Below are 15,224 nucleotides of genomic sequence, written 5' to 3'. Positions count from 1 at the left end.
TCAGGGTTTTGGCTTTGTTAGCGCAGTGAACCTTGAGGGGTTAGTAAACGTACCAAATTAGGATGAACTGGATTGTGGAGCAGTCATTTAATGTTTTTTTGTTTGTTTTTTTTTCCTCTTCCTCTGTTTCTTGATACTTGTTTTGTTTTCATTTGTTTTGATCTGAAAGCAAAGACTAATCAATCTAGTAAAGGTTTTCAAGACTTGGGTTAATTAACTTAGCCTTTCTGCATGTTTTCATATCACTTGCATTTGCTTTGCTTTTTTAAATGAATAGCTTTTTTTAATTATCTCATTCTTGTTTGAAACATGCAACAGTCATTTCCAATGGATACAGATAGGGCTGCTTTTTTTAATAACTGGACAAAGAGGAGACCTGAACTAGAAGTAGTAAATAAATCCCATTCCTTCTGCTCATGTTTCACAGACCTGCCTCCTCCAGCCACACGGGAGAGACCCCCTGGCTGTAAGACGGTGTTTGTGGGGGGTTTGCCTGAGAATGCCACTGAGCAACTCATCATGGAGGTGTTCGAGCAGTGTGGCGGTATCAGCGCCATCCGCATGAGCAAGAAGAACTTCTGCCACATCCGCTTTGCTGAGGAACACACTGTCGACAAGGCCCTTTTCCTGTCCGGTTCGTATCCAAGAGAGCCTTCTCCTGTTTCACGTCCACATCACGTTTCTGGATCTGTTAGTGTTTTACACCATATTTTTCTCATTTACAAACAGAAACAACTCCACTCTCTCAGTGCAAAGTCTAATTCTTGGACTAAAATCATGCTGTAGAGGGGGATTCCATATGTAATAGGGCCCAAACCATATGAATTTTATGGAAGGTTCCAATACTGATTTTTGAGGGATGAAAATGAACAGTATGTTGCAGATTTTAATACGTTGCTCCGATAGTTTTAGTTGAACAATACTTTAGTGGTTATCTGTTGTCTGTTGTCACATGAATTAAGCTCAAATAAACAGCATAAACTCACAGTCTTAAATAACATACACACAGCCGTGTGCAAAGTTTTGCCCTGGTTCACAGCCCACGATCAGACTTTTGCATTTAACTATGGTTATTTTAACTGTGAGGGTGTTTTGTGATTAGATTCACCAATTTAGACTCAATTGCTGTGATGAAGTATTGAGTGGCTGGTATTGGCTCCCCAGTGCCAAATCTGTTGAAAGTTTTGCTCTGTTGTCAGAAAACCGGTCGCCAGTATCGGGCACGATCATAACCAGTTTTCTGAATAATTGTTATTTTCATTGTTTCTTTGTTGTTGCTGTTGTTATAAAACTAGCAGCGGCTAGATAAGTCCCAAAAACAACACCAATGTTTATTATTTTGTTAGTCTTTCATTCCACTGCATCTTGGCTTTGACACTAATATTACTTATGTTCATACCCTAGTGATTATAAAGAATGCTTTTTCCAGAATAACACCTTTACCCTAGTATGTAAATGTGAATAGGAGGAGACATCATTACATCCTGCCACGAGTGCCATGTCCTTTACATAAGTGCAATTTAGAATAATTTCGTTTAACCTTTTATCTAATGGAAATCGGGCCTGTTCATCTGGAAGCCCTTCACTCTGTTTGACTTGATGGATTGATGGTGCTTTAATGAGGGAGGAGGGACTTGGTGGTATCCCTCTGGAGAGCTTCGGATGGGGCTTAGGTTGACACTAGCGCCCGTCCAAGAGCCCCTGACACCGGAGGTCAACGAGCAGACGGGTACGCATGCACACTGCAATAGATTTCATCCCCGTGGCGCTGCATACAAATCAGCCTGCAAATCGCAAATGCTGCATCACCCACACTAACCCTGCTGTTATCCTGACTTATCTCCTCTTCCAAGTCTCTGGTCTGTGGTCACAACTCTTTGTATGCAAACTTTGATACATATATCCCGGGCTCATGAAGCGCATGCCGCTCCAATAATACCCGCTGCATTATTTACACTTCTCTGAGTGTTGCAGTCTCAGTGGAGAGGTGGCGAGCGAGCGCTTCTCTTTTGTGAGATTGGAGCCGCGCCCCATATATTGTGTGGGCCTCCTGACGGAGCTCTGCAGGCCTTTCCATAAATAATGCCGCTCATTTCTAACGCAGAACACACTGTATAAAATATTTAGTGATGTCTGGGGGCTATAAAGCAGAGAGGGAGACGTGGAAGTAAACTGTAGAAGCCCTGACTCCTTTCCAGTGGCGCGGCCAATCTTTGACCACACTCTGTCTCACCAGATACCCTCTGCATGGACGATTTCTTTCTCCATTGCAGGTGCACCAGGCTCATAAACAAATGCATAATTCACTGTTGTCTTCCATGTGCACCATTCAGCCACTTGTCTGTTTTGGTTTTCTTCTCTGTATCCTATGTTCTGAGTAAACACAATGAGAAAATAGAAGTGTACGGGTCTGTAGATCTTTTTTCCATGGAGAGCTCTGCCCTTGACTGCTCATCTGCCTCTTGGTGCTCTTGGTCCTCCACTGTGCCCTGACTTTTTCCCCTTGAGTGCATTTCCTGTGCCTTTTCTTATTTCACTTGCAATTAGCAAATTAGCATGTGTTCACTTCAGAACTGCAAACACAGATTAAAAGTAATGAGCGTACACCAGAGGGGAGGAAAGCACGCATGTGTAGAGTCTGGAGGCGGGAGCAAAGAGTTTATGTGAATGTGTGGTGTTTGGCCATTGTCCTCACTGTGGAGCCTTGGATATGAATCGCTATTCAGAGCAGTGCGGCTCTTTTTTCACTATAGCCTGAAGGTGCAGCTGTAGCTGAGTGAAAAGCAGATTAAAAATCAGTATGTATTTATAGCATGGAGGAGACAGCCAGACGGACGTAGCTTTTCCCCCATCCAGATGCTCTTAGGAATAAATGCACAGGTGTTAGATAAGACGCATTTGTTTGTTTGCTTCTCAGTTCAGCCTGAACAGTGGGGACGTTCCTAAGAAATGCTCGAGCTCATCACAGTATGCTTTCTCAACCAAAAGAGAAAGTTTAGCACTTCAGTTTCACTGGCTTGTCACTTTGCTCTTTAGATTTCATTTAAATTTTTTCACTGCTTATGAAATTTTGTTGTGTATAATTGGCTTCCTGGAATCTTTGTCTCAGAAGTAAGAATCCAGTTTCTTTTTACATAGAAGTTTCCTAGAAGATCCCCCAAACCATAAACATCCATATGTGGCCCTTTAATTGCTTCTTTATAGACTCATAAGCCAGGCTTCTGCCTGTAATAAGAGTGTTTTGTGAGTTTTATCCCTTAACAACATGGAAAACTGGAAAGGACAGGAAAGGGCCATTTGACTGGTGTGCAAAATAGCCAGCTGCAGACCAGTGTTTTTGTGTGGTGTAAAAGGGCAGATTTTCATAACAGGGCTACAAGAAAAACAAACCGGTGGAAAATACATCTGTATGCTTTGGCAAACATGTGAAGAGACTACAATATTATTATAACTTCAGCATGAATAGGCAAGTCTAAAATGCTGTAAGCTGTTCTGGAGTTGTTGCATTTGTTGTTGGTATTGGTTGATGATTGACTTTGTGACCAGTAGGAAACCTCTTGAAAGTGGATACACCTGATCCGATTTCTGTCACAAAAATAGATGTTGTCTCCTTTGCCCTCACAAACGTCTCCTGCTTTTCTGTCCAGGGTACAGAATCAGACTCGGATCCAGCACAGATAAGAAGGATACGGGGCGGCTGCATGTGGACTACGCCCAGGCCAGAGATGACCTGTATGAGTGGGAGTGCAGACAGAGAATGCTGGCTCGTGAGGAGAGGCACCGGCGAAGGATTGAGGAGGACCGCCTTCGTCCCCCATCACCACCCCCAATAGTTCACTACTCGGAGCACGAATGCAGCCAGCTCGGAGAAAAGATCAAAGGTGAGACTCTCATCCTCTTCGTGTCTCAGTGGAATGCTGTGGGATTTTTAGTTGTATAGACTTTTTCCTTCTTTGTTTAATTAAACCAGTTATTTCATGTCGCTTACACTTTCCTGAAGCATTTGCAGAGATTTATTTAGTGGGTATGTTACAGTTGGCTGAGTATAAATGCTGTTTGTCTCTTTGAGTTTGAAGCACCATGCTGCTAAATAGAAAGCACCGTCTGTTGTAGTGTATAACTGACAATCCATGTCTGTCGAGACAGAATGAAAGAGAACAGGACAGCAAGCAAAAGATTTTGCGTTGGAATAATTTAAGTTTTGAGATGAGAAAAATTATGCTTTGCCCAGAGTTTTCTGGTCACACATAAAGCAGTTTAGCTAATAACAGCTTATCACAGTGTGCTGGTAGGAACGTTCACCCCTTTTCTCTTACAGTGAGTAGAACATTGTTTATTTAGTCACTGCCTCTCTCTAAACCTTTTTCAGTACTGCCACCTTGCCAAATCTCTAACCTGCTATCTCACACTTAGCTGTGACATTTCAATTGCCCTGGAAATGAATCTTGGCTACTTCGCATTCACTAGGGTTCTGGAGGGATAATTTGAAAATGGGTTGTTTGCACCCATTTTTTAAATGTCTTTCATACAGTCAGCTTTTTCTTTCCTTTTGTTCAAGCTCAAGCTTTGTTTATGGCTACTGAAACATATAACCTGCTGCATTAACAATGTCTCCGTTGTTTTAGTTGAACGCTTCCAATATATTGGCAGGCGTATTTCATTTTAAGATCATGATGATCAACAACAGGCTAGCATTATATTCTTGCACTAGTTTCAATACAGAAAAAAGGATTTGCTTATTGGTCCAGTATTAGCCAGGCAGCTCATTACCCAGCATGCTTGTAAAAATAAATCATTCTATTAATATTGACTGCAGCCCCAGGAATTCATCTTTATGACACATTGATTCAATCTGGAAGGTGGTGATGGATTATTAATGCAAATCATTATACAGAGCTTTGTGACTCTCAGTGGTCAGGACAGAGGTAAATAAATAAAGATGCTCCTGCAATGCAATCTCACTCAAGTCGTTTGAGCAACAGCTCCTTCCAATGTGAAAGCTGACTGCTCTTCACTCAGCCTCTCTGTGTGAGAGAGAGTATTAGCATTTGTTAATGGGCATTTACATTGATATTTGTGCGCACTTGCATTTGTAGGGGTGTGTATGAAAGTATTCACATAAGTGTGTGCATGCTTGAAATTACACACTTGTTGTGTGCATTCATGTGTGTGCACTAGTCCTGTCAGAATCATGACATTTTTGCTAACAGTTCATTGCCATATAAATAATAGCAATCATCAGTTTCGTTGTCCTGTTTTGTTCATTGTGTGCTAAGATTTAAGTAAAAGCCTGAAGCAGCCAGGCTGACTGGTAAGCAATCTGGCTGTCAATGCCTAGCTACTAACTGATGAGAGACGCAGCTTAAGCTCAAATAAACAAACATTACTCACCACTGCACTCTAAAGGTTTTAAAGCACCAATCTGAATATCGTGATTTTGTTCTGTTGTTTTCATAAGTTATGACACCTTTCAATGAATATGTTGATGTAATAATTGTGTCAGGCTTGTGATGAAGTATTGGCCACTTTTATAACGATCATGATAGCATCACTTGTTAACATTCACATGTGGAAAGTTCCAGAACAGATGTGCTCAACTTGCCAGGCTTATGTTGCCTTAAAGTCCCAACATGTTTTGTAATGAGTTGCAGCCATCCATTTGTAATTAGCTATAAAGTTTATTAGGTAAAATATTAAATATCTCTTATTTGTGCTGTTTTTAGTTAAATATCTGTAGTTTTTGTTTTTGTTAGTAATTTAAATACTATCCCAACTTTTTTGGAATTTTTATTTGCATGTGTATGTTTGGTTGGTGTGTGAGGAGGTGCTTGCTTGCGTTAGTATTTGTAGTGTGTTTGTGTGTAAGACCATGTGTGCTTGCATGGGAATGTATGTGTGTGTGCTTGAATTTGTGCACACATAGGAGGGTGCATTGTTTGCGTGAGTTGTGGGGTTTGGGGGGTGACGAGAGGATTAGGACAACAAGGACGAAGTGATTCTTATTGTGTCATTCACAACAGCAATCAATATCTCTGTTGTCTCTGCATCACCTTATCTGCCAGCACAGCCCAAGCCAGAATTATGTTAAACAGCCGCAAGCCTCCTGAAGCCAAGCAGAAACGCGCTCCGCGCCTCTGAACAAAGACGCATCTTCTGTCGTAACTGGCTTTTTGAATAGAGACAGCAAAAGGCGACGCTAAAGCCCTGAGCAGAATCTTAATGCCCTTCATTACAATGACTTTCCCCCTCTCACTTCACTCCCACCCACAAGCTCTGGGCCAAGGCTTTGTAGTGGCCTTTAGGGAGCAGCTTGGCTAGCATTAAAAACCTGAGCCAACTTCAATTGCAACGCACCTGCAAGAGCTGCTGGATGTGACGGACTAGCAGCAGTGAAAGTCCCAAGCTGGGTAATATGCAGCAGCTCTTTTAGAGATTTTTAAAGAAGGTTTTAGCAATGTAGCAGTGTTCAGTTGTGTGCCAAATTGGCCCACACACATATAAAAGATGGTCCTTTAGTAAAGGCAGTGGTTCTATTTAGAGCCATAAATTCTAAGCTTGTTGTGACCCCCTTGTGCAGCAACAACTGCAACTAAGTGTTTCTGGTAACTGCTGAGTAGTCCTGCACATTGGCTTGTTGGAATTTTAGCCTTTCCTCCATACAACACAGCTTAAACTCTTATGTTGGTGGGTTTCCTCACATGAACTGCTTGCTTCAGGTCTTTCCACAGCATTTTTACAAGATTAAAGTCAGGACTTTGACTTGGCCATTCCAAAACATTAACTGTATTCTTCTTTATTCGTTCTTTGGTAGAATGACTTGTGTGCTTAGTAGGGGTGGGAATTTCTAGGCACCTCACGATTTGATTAGATTATGATTGAGTGCTGCCATGCGATAATAAAATGAGTATCGATGTGTCGATGAATCTTTTTTTCTATATAGGATTTCTGTTTTCTCACTTTGTGAGAACTTTGTAGTTTTAAAGCAAAGTATTTGTAATGATAGGAAGTAATGAATTTATGAATCTGTTGTGCCAAGTGAACTGGAAGGCTCTCATTCACTGCTCTTGTTTGGAGCACATGAGACAGTGACTGCCACTCATCTGTGATGAAGAAACTATTAAACTTTTGAGGAAAAGTTTTCTGGCAGAGATGGGAGGAAAGCGACTAAATCATAAACTTAAAGTTTTACCACTGAAAATGTAAATCACTGAAAAGTGAAAACCTGATAAAGTTTTAGTTCAAATGTATGCATGAATGTAGAAAATTCTAAAGAGTTCTTAAACTTTCAAGCACCACTGTATGTTTTCTCATCATTAAGCAGTTTAACAAATTGAAATGGTAAGATTAATGATGGTGAACAAATTGATGTTCTCTGAAGTCCTGAAATATTCGATTCACTGCCGTACGCTGTAATCCTAGGCAAACCTTGCAACTGCTTGAGGCAGAAAACCCACAGAAATTATTGCAGCCCGGTAAAACGTGTCCCACTGTGAAAGCCACATTAACATGTCTGGTAGCTTAATGAAAGCCTAATTGTTTTAGAGCTACATTAACATCATTGCTTTCTCTCTGCCTGAATGGTAAATACATTGAGATGTGGACTTTAGTATTTTGCTGCCCGTTTCTATGACTAGCGGTTCATAGCTCTTTTTTTTTCCCAGGCCAGTTCTAGGCAGCCAGACATAACACACAAAATGTATTTATTCATTGGCACTCTAATTGGTATCAGAATTTGGCTAACGGTGACCAAAATACATCTTTGAAATCCTCCTTCCTTCTGTGATGTTTTCCTTCCTCTAAGCCCTCCTGTTTGCTCGCATGTCCCTGTAGTTTGTCTTGGCCCAATAAACATGTCCCGCTAATGTGCTTCGACACTGTTGGGTCTAAGATGAGACGCATTCCTTCCTGACACCAAGCTCTACTCCCTCCCCACCATCTGTCTATGTCTCTCTATCGCTCGCTCGCTCGCTCGCTCTCTCTCTCTCTCTCTCTCTCTCTCTCTCTCTCTCTCTCTCTCTCTCTCTCTCTCTCTTTCTCTGTCTCTCTCTGTCTTTCTCTTATCTTTCTTTCTTCTTTCTGTTTCTTTCTCCTTCTCTATCTCTCCTTTCTCTCTGTCACTTTTTTCCTGTTTTTCTCTTATTTCTTTCTCCTCAACTTTCTTATGTTTCTTTGTTCCTTTTTTAGGTTTCTCTCTCTTTTGGTCCCTTTTTGCCTGTCTGTTCCTTTCATTTCTTTTGCTTCTCTTCATGTCTCTCTCTTCACTTTCTCCCCTTTTTTCTCATTTTCTTTCCTCTTTCTTTCACTCTTGCATCTTTCTCTGTCTCTCTTCTTCCTCTCTCCTCTTTGTTCTTTTTCTTTCTTTCTGTTTTCTTTCTTTGTTTGTTTCCTGTTTTTCTCTTTGTTCCTTTCTCTATCCCCGACTCTTTTCTATCCATCTGTCTCACTTTTTGTCACTCTCCTCTTTTTTCTGTTTAATATATTTTCATTATTATCTTTATCTCTGCCCCTCTCTCTGTTCTTTCTCCCTCTTTCTCATATCCTCCTCTTGCTTCTCTTCCTTTCAGACGACTCAAAGTTTCCCGAGGCGGTCCGTGTCCTGCTGACCTGGGTGGAGCGAGGGGAGGTGAACCGCCGAAACGCCAACAACTTCTACTCCATGATCCAGTCCTCTAACAGCCACATCCGCAGGCTGATGAACGAGAAGGCGGCTCATGAGAAGGAGATGGAGGAGGCCAAGGAGAAGTTCAAGAACGCCCTGTCTGGGATCCTAGTGCAATGTGAGTGGTGCCTCCTGCACAGTTTGTGTGGTTTTTACACACAACAAAAGAATGCATTCACTTATCATGTGATCTCTCTCTCTACACTTTGAGACAAATAACAGAATACAGGGCTGCAGAAAACGTTGCAATTATGTTGTTACATACTGCAGTTGTAACGGTATAATCACTTTGCAGTATGTTAAAAACACATTTGCAAATGCGTGATGTAGTAGGCCAGTTGGCCTGCTTTTTTGTCATGTGAATGTCTTTGTTAATAAAAACAACCAAATAACATCTGTGATTAGTCAGGATGTTCACAGCAGACACTAAAGCACTGACTGGTTGAAACCTCACTTGAATTTTGGACCCTTTTGCAATATTAATATTGTAAAGGCCAGTGTGCCGATAAAGACTTATTAAACAATGTATTGTGCTGGCATAATAGATTGCATAATTCACCAACGCTTTAGACATGATTGATCCAGTGCCAAGAGCAACGATTCATTTACACACACGCAGTGCGAGAGTCCATTTTCCCACAGTGTCTGGGGAAATGTAAGTATTCACTGTAGCATAAACTGATATTTAAAGAGTTGGACAAAGGCAAAGAGGATTGGATTTAGATTTGATTTGATTTCTTCATACTCTAGGGTTTTTCTCACTGAAAACAGTTTTTTTCAATCTGATTGAAAACTTTATGAATGCTGCTTACATGTAATAAATAAAACACAATAAATATAAGACTGTACCAATATGTTGGACTGAACAACACAAGAAGTTTTGGTCATTGCGCTTGACCAAAATATAACATAGTAAAGATGCCTCATAATTATTTTCCTACAGCATGGAAAAGCTTGTAGGTAGTGTGGCGTGCTTGGCTTTCAAACCTAATGTCCTGGTGTTCTTGCTATGTTTTCTCTGCAAGCCTTCTTTCACAACCTTATAATGTTCTATACATCTGGACTGGGGTCAATTTATAACTTTTTCATGATGTTTGAATCAGATGTTTAAATTTTAATTCAGAGTCAGGCAGGAAACATTTTGAATTTGAGAGTATGGAAGTTCACTTTACTCATTCAACACAGCAGTAAGCTGAGGAAAGATTCATATGTAGGAAATAAAGTACATTTTAACCGTTTTCTTTCTGGAATTACTGACCTGATGCTTGAAATGTGTTTTAATGACAATAATTTAAAAACTCAGTTAAATTCCCTAAACTGGAATTAAATCACAATTCCCAGCTGGATTGATATGAACCCCAGTCCTGGTATGTATCATTTGATGATAAGGTAATATCTGCTGTGGTGCAAGTGCATTAAGGAGTGAGGAGGTAAGTGCTTCAGAGGCCTCTTCCCAGTCTTGAGCTGAATGCAGACACAGGTAGAGTATTCAGACTGCATCAGCACACAGCAGCTTTATAGATCCCAATACTGACCACTAACTGGCATGAGTAGCTGACTCAGCATTTAATTAGACCCTTCAGTCTGTGAGCAGTTTAAGACACCAGTTTGCAGTAGTCTTTGGACAGGACTCCTGATGAGGATGGGGTGACCATCCCTAGAATTAAAGTAAGTAACCCTCCAAAGGACAGAAGCTTCATTCAGTTGGGCTATGATGTGATTACTCTGATTAATGAAAGAACTATGGGTGGACCCTTGACAAATATGGTACACTTCTACAGGAAAGACCACCTTGGCAACTTCTGTGTCACTTATCTCTAAGCACTTGCACTCTTACACACACACACACACACACACACACACACACACACGCGCATGCACACGCACACACACACACACACACGCAAACGTGCTGCTTTCCCTTCTTTGCACTCTGTCTCTCTCTCTCTCTCCCCAGCCCCTCAGTGCCAGCTGCTCAATACTGTGATTGATTACATGTAAGTTGATCTTTAAGGAGTGATGGATATGGTCAGAGGTGCTTTGTCCTGCACATGAGCAGCTGTACTGAACCCTAAGACTGATTGGGTTAAACACCTCCCTTGTCGGCTTTGGCTTTGAAAGACGCTAATGTCCCCTCCGGTCTGACTGTAGTGTAGTGGTAAGTAGGGTTGGGAGGTATACTGGCCAAAAAGCAAATACTAATATGTAATTTCACAAAGTTTTTTTGTTTGTTCTTTTATAGCCAGTTTTCTCTCAACTTAATCATGCAAAGTTATTTTCTGCTCGCTACATCTCCTTTCATCCCTCGATGCTAGTAGCCTGGGAGGGTGAAAGTGAGCCTGTGCTTCATCTGCATCTTTTCAAGCTACCGCTGTAGTCCAACTTGGAGGAGAATACTAACTGCCAGTTGTGTTATTTCAGCTAATAGATGCCCGTTGGCTATCCTCACACTGTGTTACAGAAGGAGAGATGATCTTACCCACGTAGAGTGAACACGGCCACTTATGCTTTCTTTGACTCCTGGCCATAACATATAACCTGCAGGCCTCCCCAAAATAGGGCCTATGCTTGGATGGTTGGTTATTCAGGAGCCCAATTATGTTAGTTTTGCCATGTCCCATGGATAGCATGGTTTGAAACGCCATGAACACTGTAATAAAAATGGTCAAGCTCTGTGTTGTCACCCCAGTATAAGTTAAACATGAACAGCATAAATAATTCTTATAAGCTCAACAAAAAGCATAACATATAACTTAAACATTGCACCAATAATGTAAATAGTCTTAACACAAACACTGTTGCCTCCGGTACAAATTCAACACCAACATAAAACAGATAACGGATTAAATCATTCTTATAAGCTCAATAAAAACCATAACATGCAAAAGTCAGTGTGAATCAGAAATTAGAACACACTTTTCTTCCATGCTGTGATGCATTTAGAAATGAAACACAATATCCGGGAGCTTGGTGAGCATTTTCACAAAATGATAAGGAGTAGTGGTTGGGGGGCAAGCTAAAACATCAAATTAGTTGGTAAAAATTAATATAAATATTTTCCTCTGCCCAGCAAACAACCATGTAAATCATTCTTAATAATAATTCTAAATAAACTCAACAAAATGCATATTGCACAATTTAAGCTTTGTATATTTGCCTGAAAATTTTGTGATATAAGTTTGTGTTCATTTTGCTCATCAGAAGTGGCAAGTGTCTTGCTCTTCTAACAAATCTAGAGTAGCTCTTTCACCCTCCTGCAAGTATTGCAACACACCAAAGTCACTTTCTATTCATAAGTGTGTCATGGCTATGGAGTTCCACGTTTACAAATGTCACCACAAAATTTGCCATCCCCTGGGCAGGTTTACAAGCGCTGCCAGGAAAACAATAGGCGCATACATATACATAAGTTCATTTCTCCTCACATTGATGATTGGAGTCCAATGGGCGCGTTTACTTTCAAAGGCTGTCAGGCTGTGTCACATTTCCTAGAGTTGCTGACTTCACCTGCCAGTTTATGCATGTGCTGTTTGTTGTTTATCCAGCACATTTTTCTCCCCTTTCTCTGCCATGTGTGAGGTTATACTGTGAATCAAAACTCATCAGAATTCTGAGTTATTAGATTTATCATTGTGGAATACCAATTCACTTAAGCTAAAATTCATTTAACTCAGGCTAGACCTTTTAATGATGGAATTTATATGTCACTTTAATGCTGAGTGAAATGTCTTTTTTTTTTTTTTTACTTTACACATATTTCATCACTGAGATTACTTAACTTGACAGGAAATTAATGAGGTAGGGCTAGTCTCCTCCGGTATTCAGTGCAGTCTTCTTTATCTGAAGATGACAGACATCAGTGTGAAGCGATTCTGTCAGAAGAGGCGAGGCACTGCGGTGTTTGCAGCATAGTGTAATCTTGTATTGTCACGATTACAAATACATGTGCAGTAATAGTCACAAGACTAGAAAATTCCTTAACCACTCGTTAAAGCTTTAAATAAAAAGGTGTCTATTTCTTGTTTTATCTGCTCTCTTCCATTAATAACACAATTCTGAAAGCTGTTATGTTTATTTGAAAAGAAACGTGATCTAACAAAGATGAAAATAATAGTAGTTTTTGTTCAGTTTGTGTCATAAGAAAACTTTTTCAATAGGAAATCACATTAATAGGCATGTAAGGCACACATCAGCCACAGTTGATCTTTACTTTGACTAAACAAAACAGTAATAAGCACTGAATTCTGTTCTGAATGAGCTCAGTGATTATGATAAGGAAGAGCAAGAAATGTAAGTGTGAAGATGGTGGATCCTGATACTGTAAGCAGACTGTGTGTTACTGTAAACAAGGTACAGTCTGCTCCACCATATTGAATGTTTTATAGGCCTAGTAAACATATCGCTCTCTTGCTTTAAACAAGCAGTTTATCGCTGCATACATTAGACATGACTTGGTCTCCAGGGCTCCTCTTATAACTGCCAATCCACTGACCTTTTAGCAGGCTCCTATTGATGGGAATCAGAACAGAGAAAATGGTAAAAAATTACACCAAAGTGCCTTCTCTTGAGGAGCGTTTTCCAAGACCTGTGTTAAGAAATGAGATTGATTTTACACTAGTCTGCTGAAGTCAGCCTCAGAGAGCTTCACACATGAATGGAGTTGGCAAAATAGTTGATATCTTTGCTGAATCTGGTAAATCTTGGACTAATCCCTGTAAGAAGCATCCAGGTGTGGCAAGACAGGTGTTTTAGCTTAGCAACCTCTGTTCCCTCAAACCTACATAGGAAAGCATGCACACACGTAAGCACAAACATGCTATTTTCCTTGCCTTCTCAATCGATCTCTTCCATCAAATTAAAGGATGCTGAAGTCACCATCGATCTTCCCGCAGTACTCTCACTCCAGCTCGCCTGTGCCTCAGACTCAGCTTTGGCAGCCCTATTGAGTCCCATGGGTTTATTAGCACCTCCCCCCACCCCCACCCCCCAGTGGAGAAGGGAGGGAGAGAGAGAGAGACCACAAATCGGTGAAAAGCCTTCTTACGTGTCATTGAAAGGCAACAACTAGCGAGTAATATCAATGAATCTCTGTGAAACTTCTTTGTAAGAAAGCAGACGGCATGTTCTGCTATCAGCGAGGATCACATCCATCAAACCGTTGCCATGGCGCACTCTGGATGAGATGACGGCACACATGGCTCCTCTGACTTGCAGAAGAAGTGATATTTCATGCAGCATGAAATGGTGTAACATATCAAAATGCACTGATAATATTTCCTGAGAGCAGCATAATCAAAACTTTCACAGCTAGCATGTTTTACACTTTAATTAATTAGACATGGTTTAAATGAGTACCAAAGTGCATGACATAGAAGACAATGGCATGCAAAGCAAGACATAGTCAGTCAGCCAAGACAGAGGTTAGAAGTTTGCTTCTTTAGTTTTGCTCTGCAAGTAAAAGTACAATGTAGAAAACAGTGGCCACTATTTAGCATTTTTACAGCTGAAAACAGTGATAGCAGCCACCATGAAGCCTGAATTTGTCCGTTTTATGGATAACAGTATGTCATAAATCACTTAAATGCACACCCTTAAAAGGAACCCTCACTGCATCTGAACATGCTTGCTTGCCTCCTACAGCTGTGTCGCAGCAGGCGTGACAGAGGGATTTTCTGGTTTAAAGACTAGGGGAACCCTCTTCTGATGATGTGTCTTGAAAGTGGGAGGACCTTTTGAAAAACTACAAACAAATTGTTTGTTTTTTTTTCTCAAGCTGTCTAATGTGGAAATTAGCTAGATAGCTAAGAGAAGCCAAATATCACATCTGTATTTATTCGCCTCTACATCTGTGACTACAAATTTGTGAAAGGCACGCTGGGTTTTGAGAGAACAGTGAACATTGGAAAATGAAAAAGATGCAAAATTTGTGAATTCTGTGCAACTGTTGACACTGAGAGAAGCAGTGTTGTACTACAGGACACTGTATAACTGGAACATTACATATTAAATGCTAGTTTTAGATTAAATGCCCATTGAAGCAGGCGTCAGAAGCTACATACGAGCATCTGTTTAAGCTTATGTATAATATAGACAAAGCTTTCTGCAAAAGCAACAGAGGTGGAACCAGAAACCGCATGAAATTACATTCATTCTTGATCTCATGTGTAGTGCGTGGTCTACCTGTCACAGGCACACAGGGACACAGTTAGATCAGTGGTGTCTAACTGCATTGAATGGGAGCCCTGTGTTTCCTTTCGGACACGTGTTTCAGCCTACAAAGAGGTTGATAATTAGCCAAGGTGTGGAATCAGTTTTGTTAAGGAAGGAAATGCTTACCTGTGCAGTGGAGGGGTTTCACACTGCGTACTGATGTGGTGGGTTATAGCTTTGAGCTGTGTCATAGATAACACGCTTCAACAGAAGTGTTTCTAGCAAAAGGTTTACTTCATTTCTGATGTTTTCTCTTCATCCCTCTGGTAGAGGATTACTGCCACATACTGTTCAAAAGTCAGAGACCACCCATCATTTGTTGTATTTCCATAAGTACGAGTTATTGATTTTTTTG

General features: G+C 40.7%; 1 protein-coding gene across 4 annotated transcripts in view; it reads left to right on the top strand.

The window, feature by feature from the left end:
- enox2 (ecto-NOX disulfide-thiol exchanger 2) overlaps positions 1–15,224 on the top strand; it is a 253,893-nt gene that overhangs the window by 202,658 nt on the left and 36,011 nt on the right. For all 4 annotated transcript variants that reach the window (XM_017721483.2, XM_017721484.2, XM_017721486.2 and 1 more), the window contains 3 exons: positions 428–634; positions 3,648–3,881; positions 8,565–8,777. In XM_017721483.2, the coding sequence (XP_017576972.1) occupies positions 428–634; positions 3,648–3,881; positions 8,565–8,777 (654 nt within the window). The remainder of the gene's footprint in view (positions 1–427; positions 635–3,647; positions 3,882–8,564; positions 8,778–15,224) is intronic.

This window comes from Pygocentrus nattereri, chromosome 11 (assembly GCF_015220715.1).
Source record: "Pygocentrus nattereri isolate fPygNat1 chromosome 11, fPygNat1.pri, whole genome shotgun sequence".
NCBI classification, from domain to species: domain Eukaryota; kingdom Metazoa; phylum Chordata; class Actinopteri; order Characiformes; family Serrasalmidae; genus Pygocentrus; species Pygocentrus nattereri.
The sequence above is the reverse complement of the archived record's forward strand: the minus strand, read 5'-3'. Positions and strand labels throughout refer to the sequence as shown.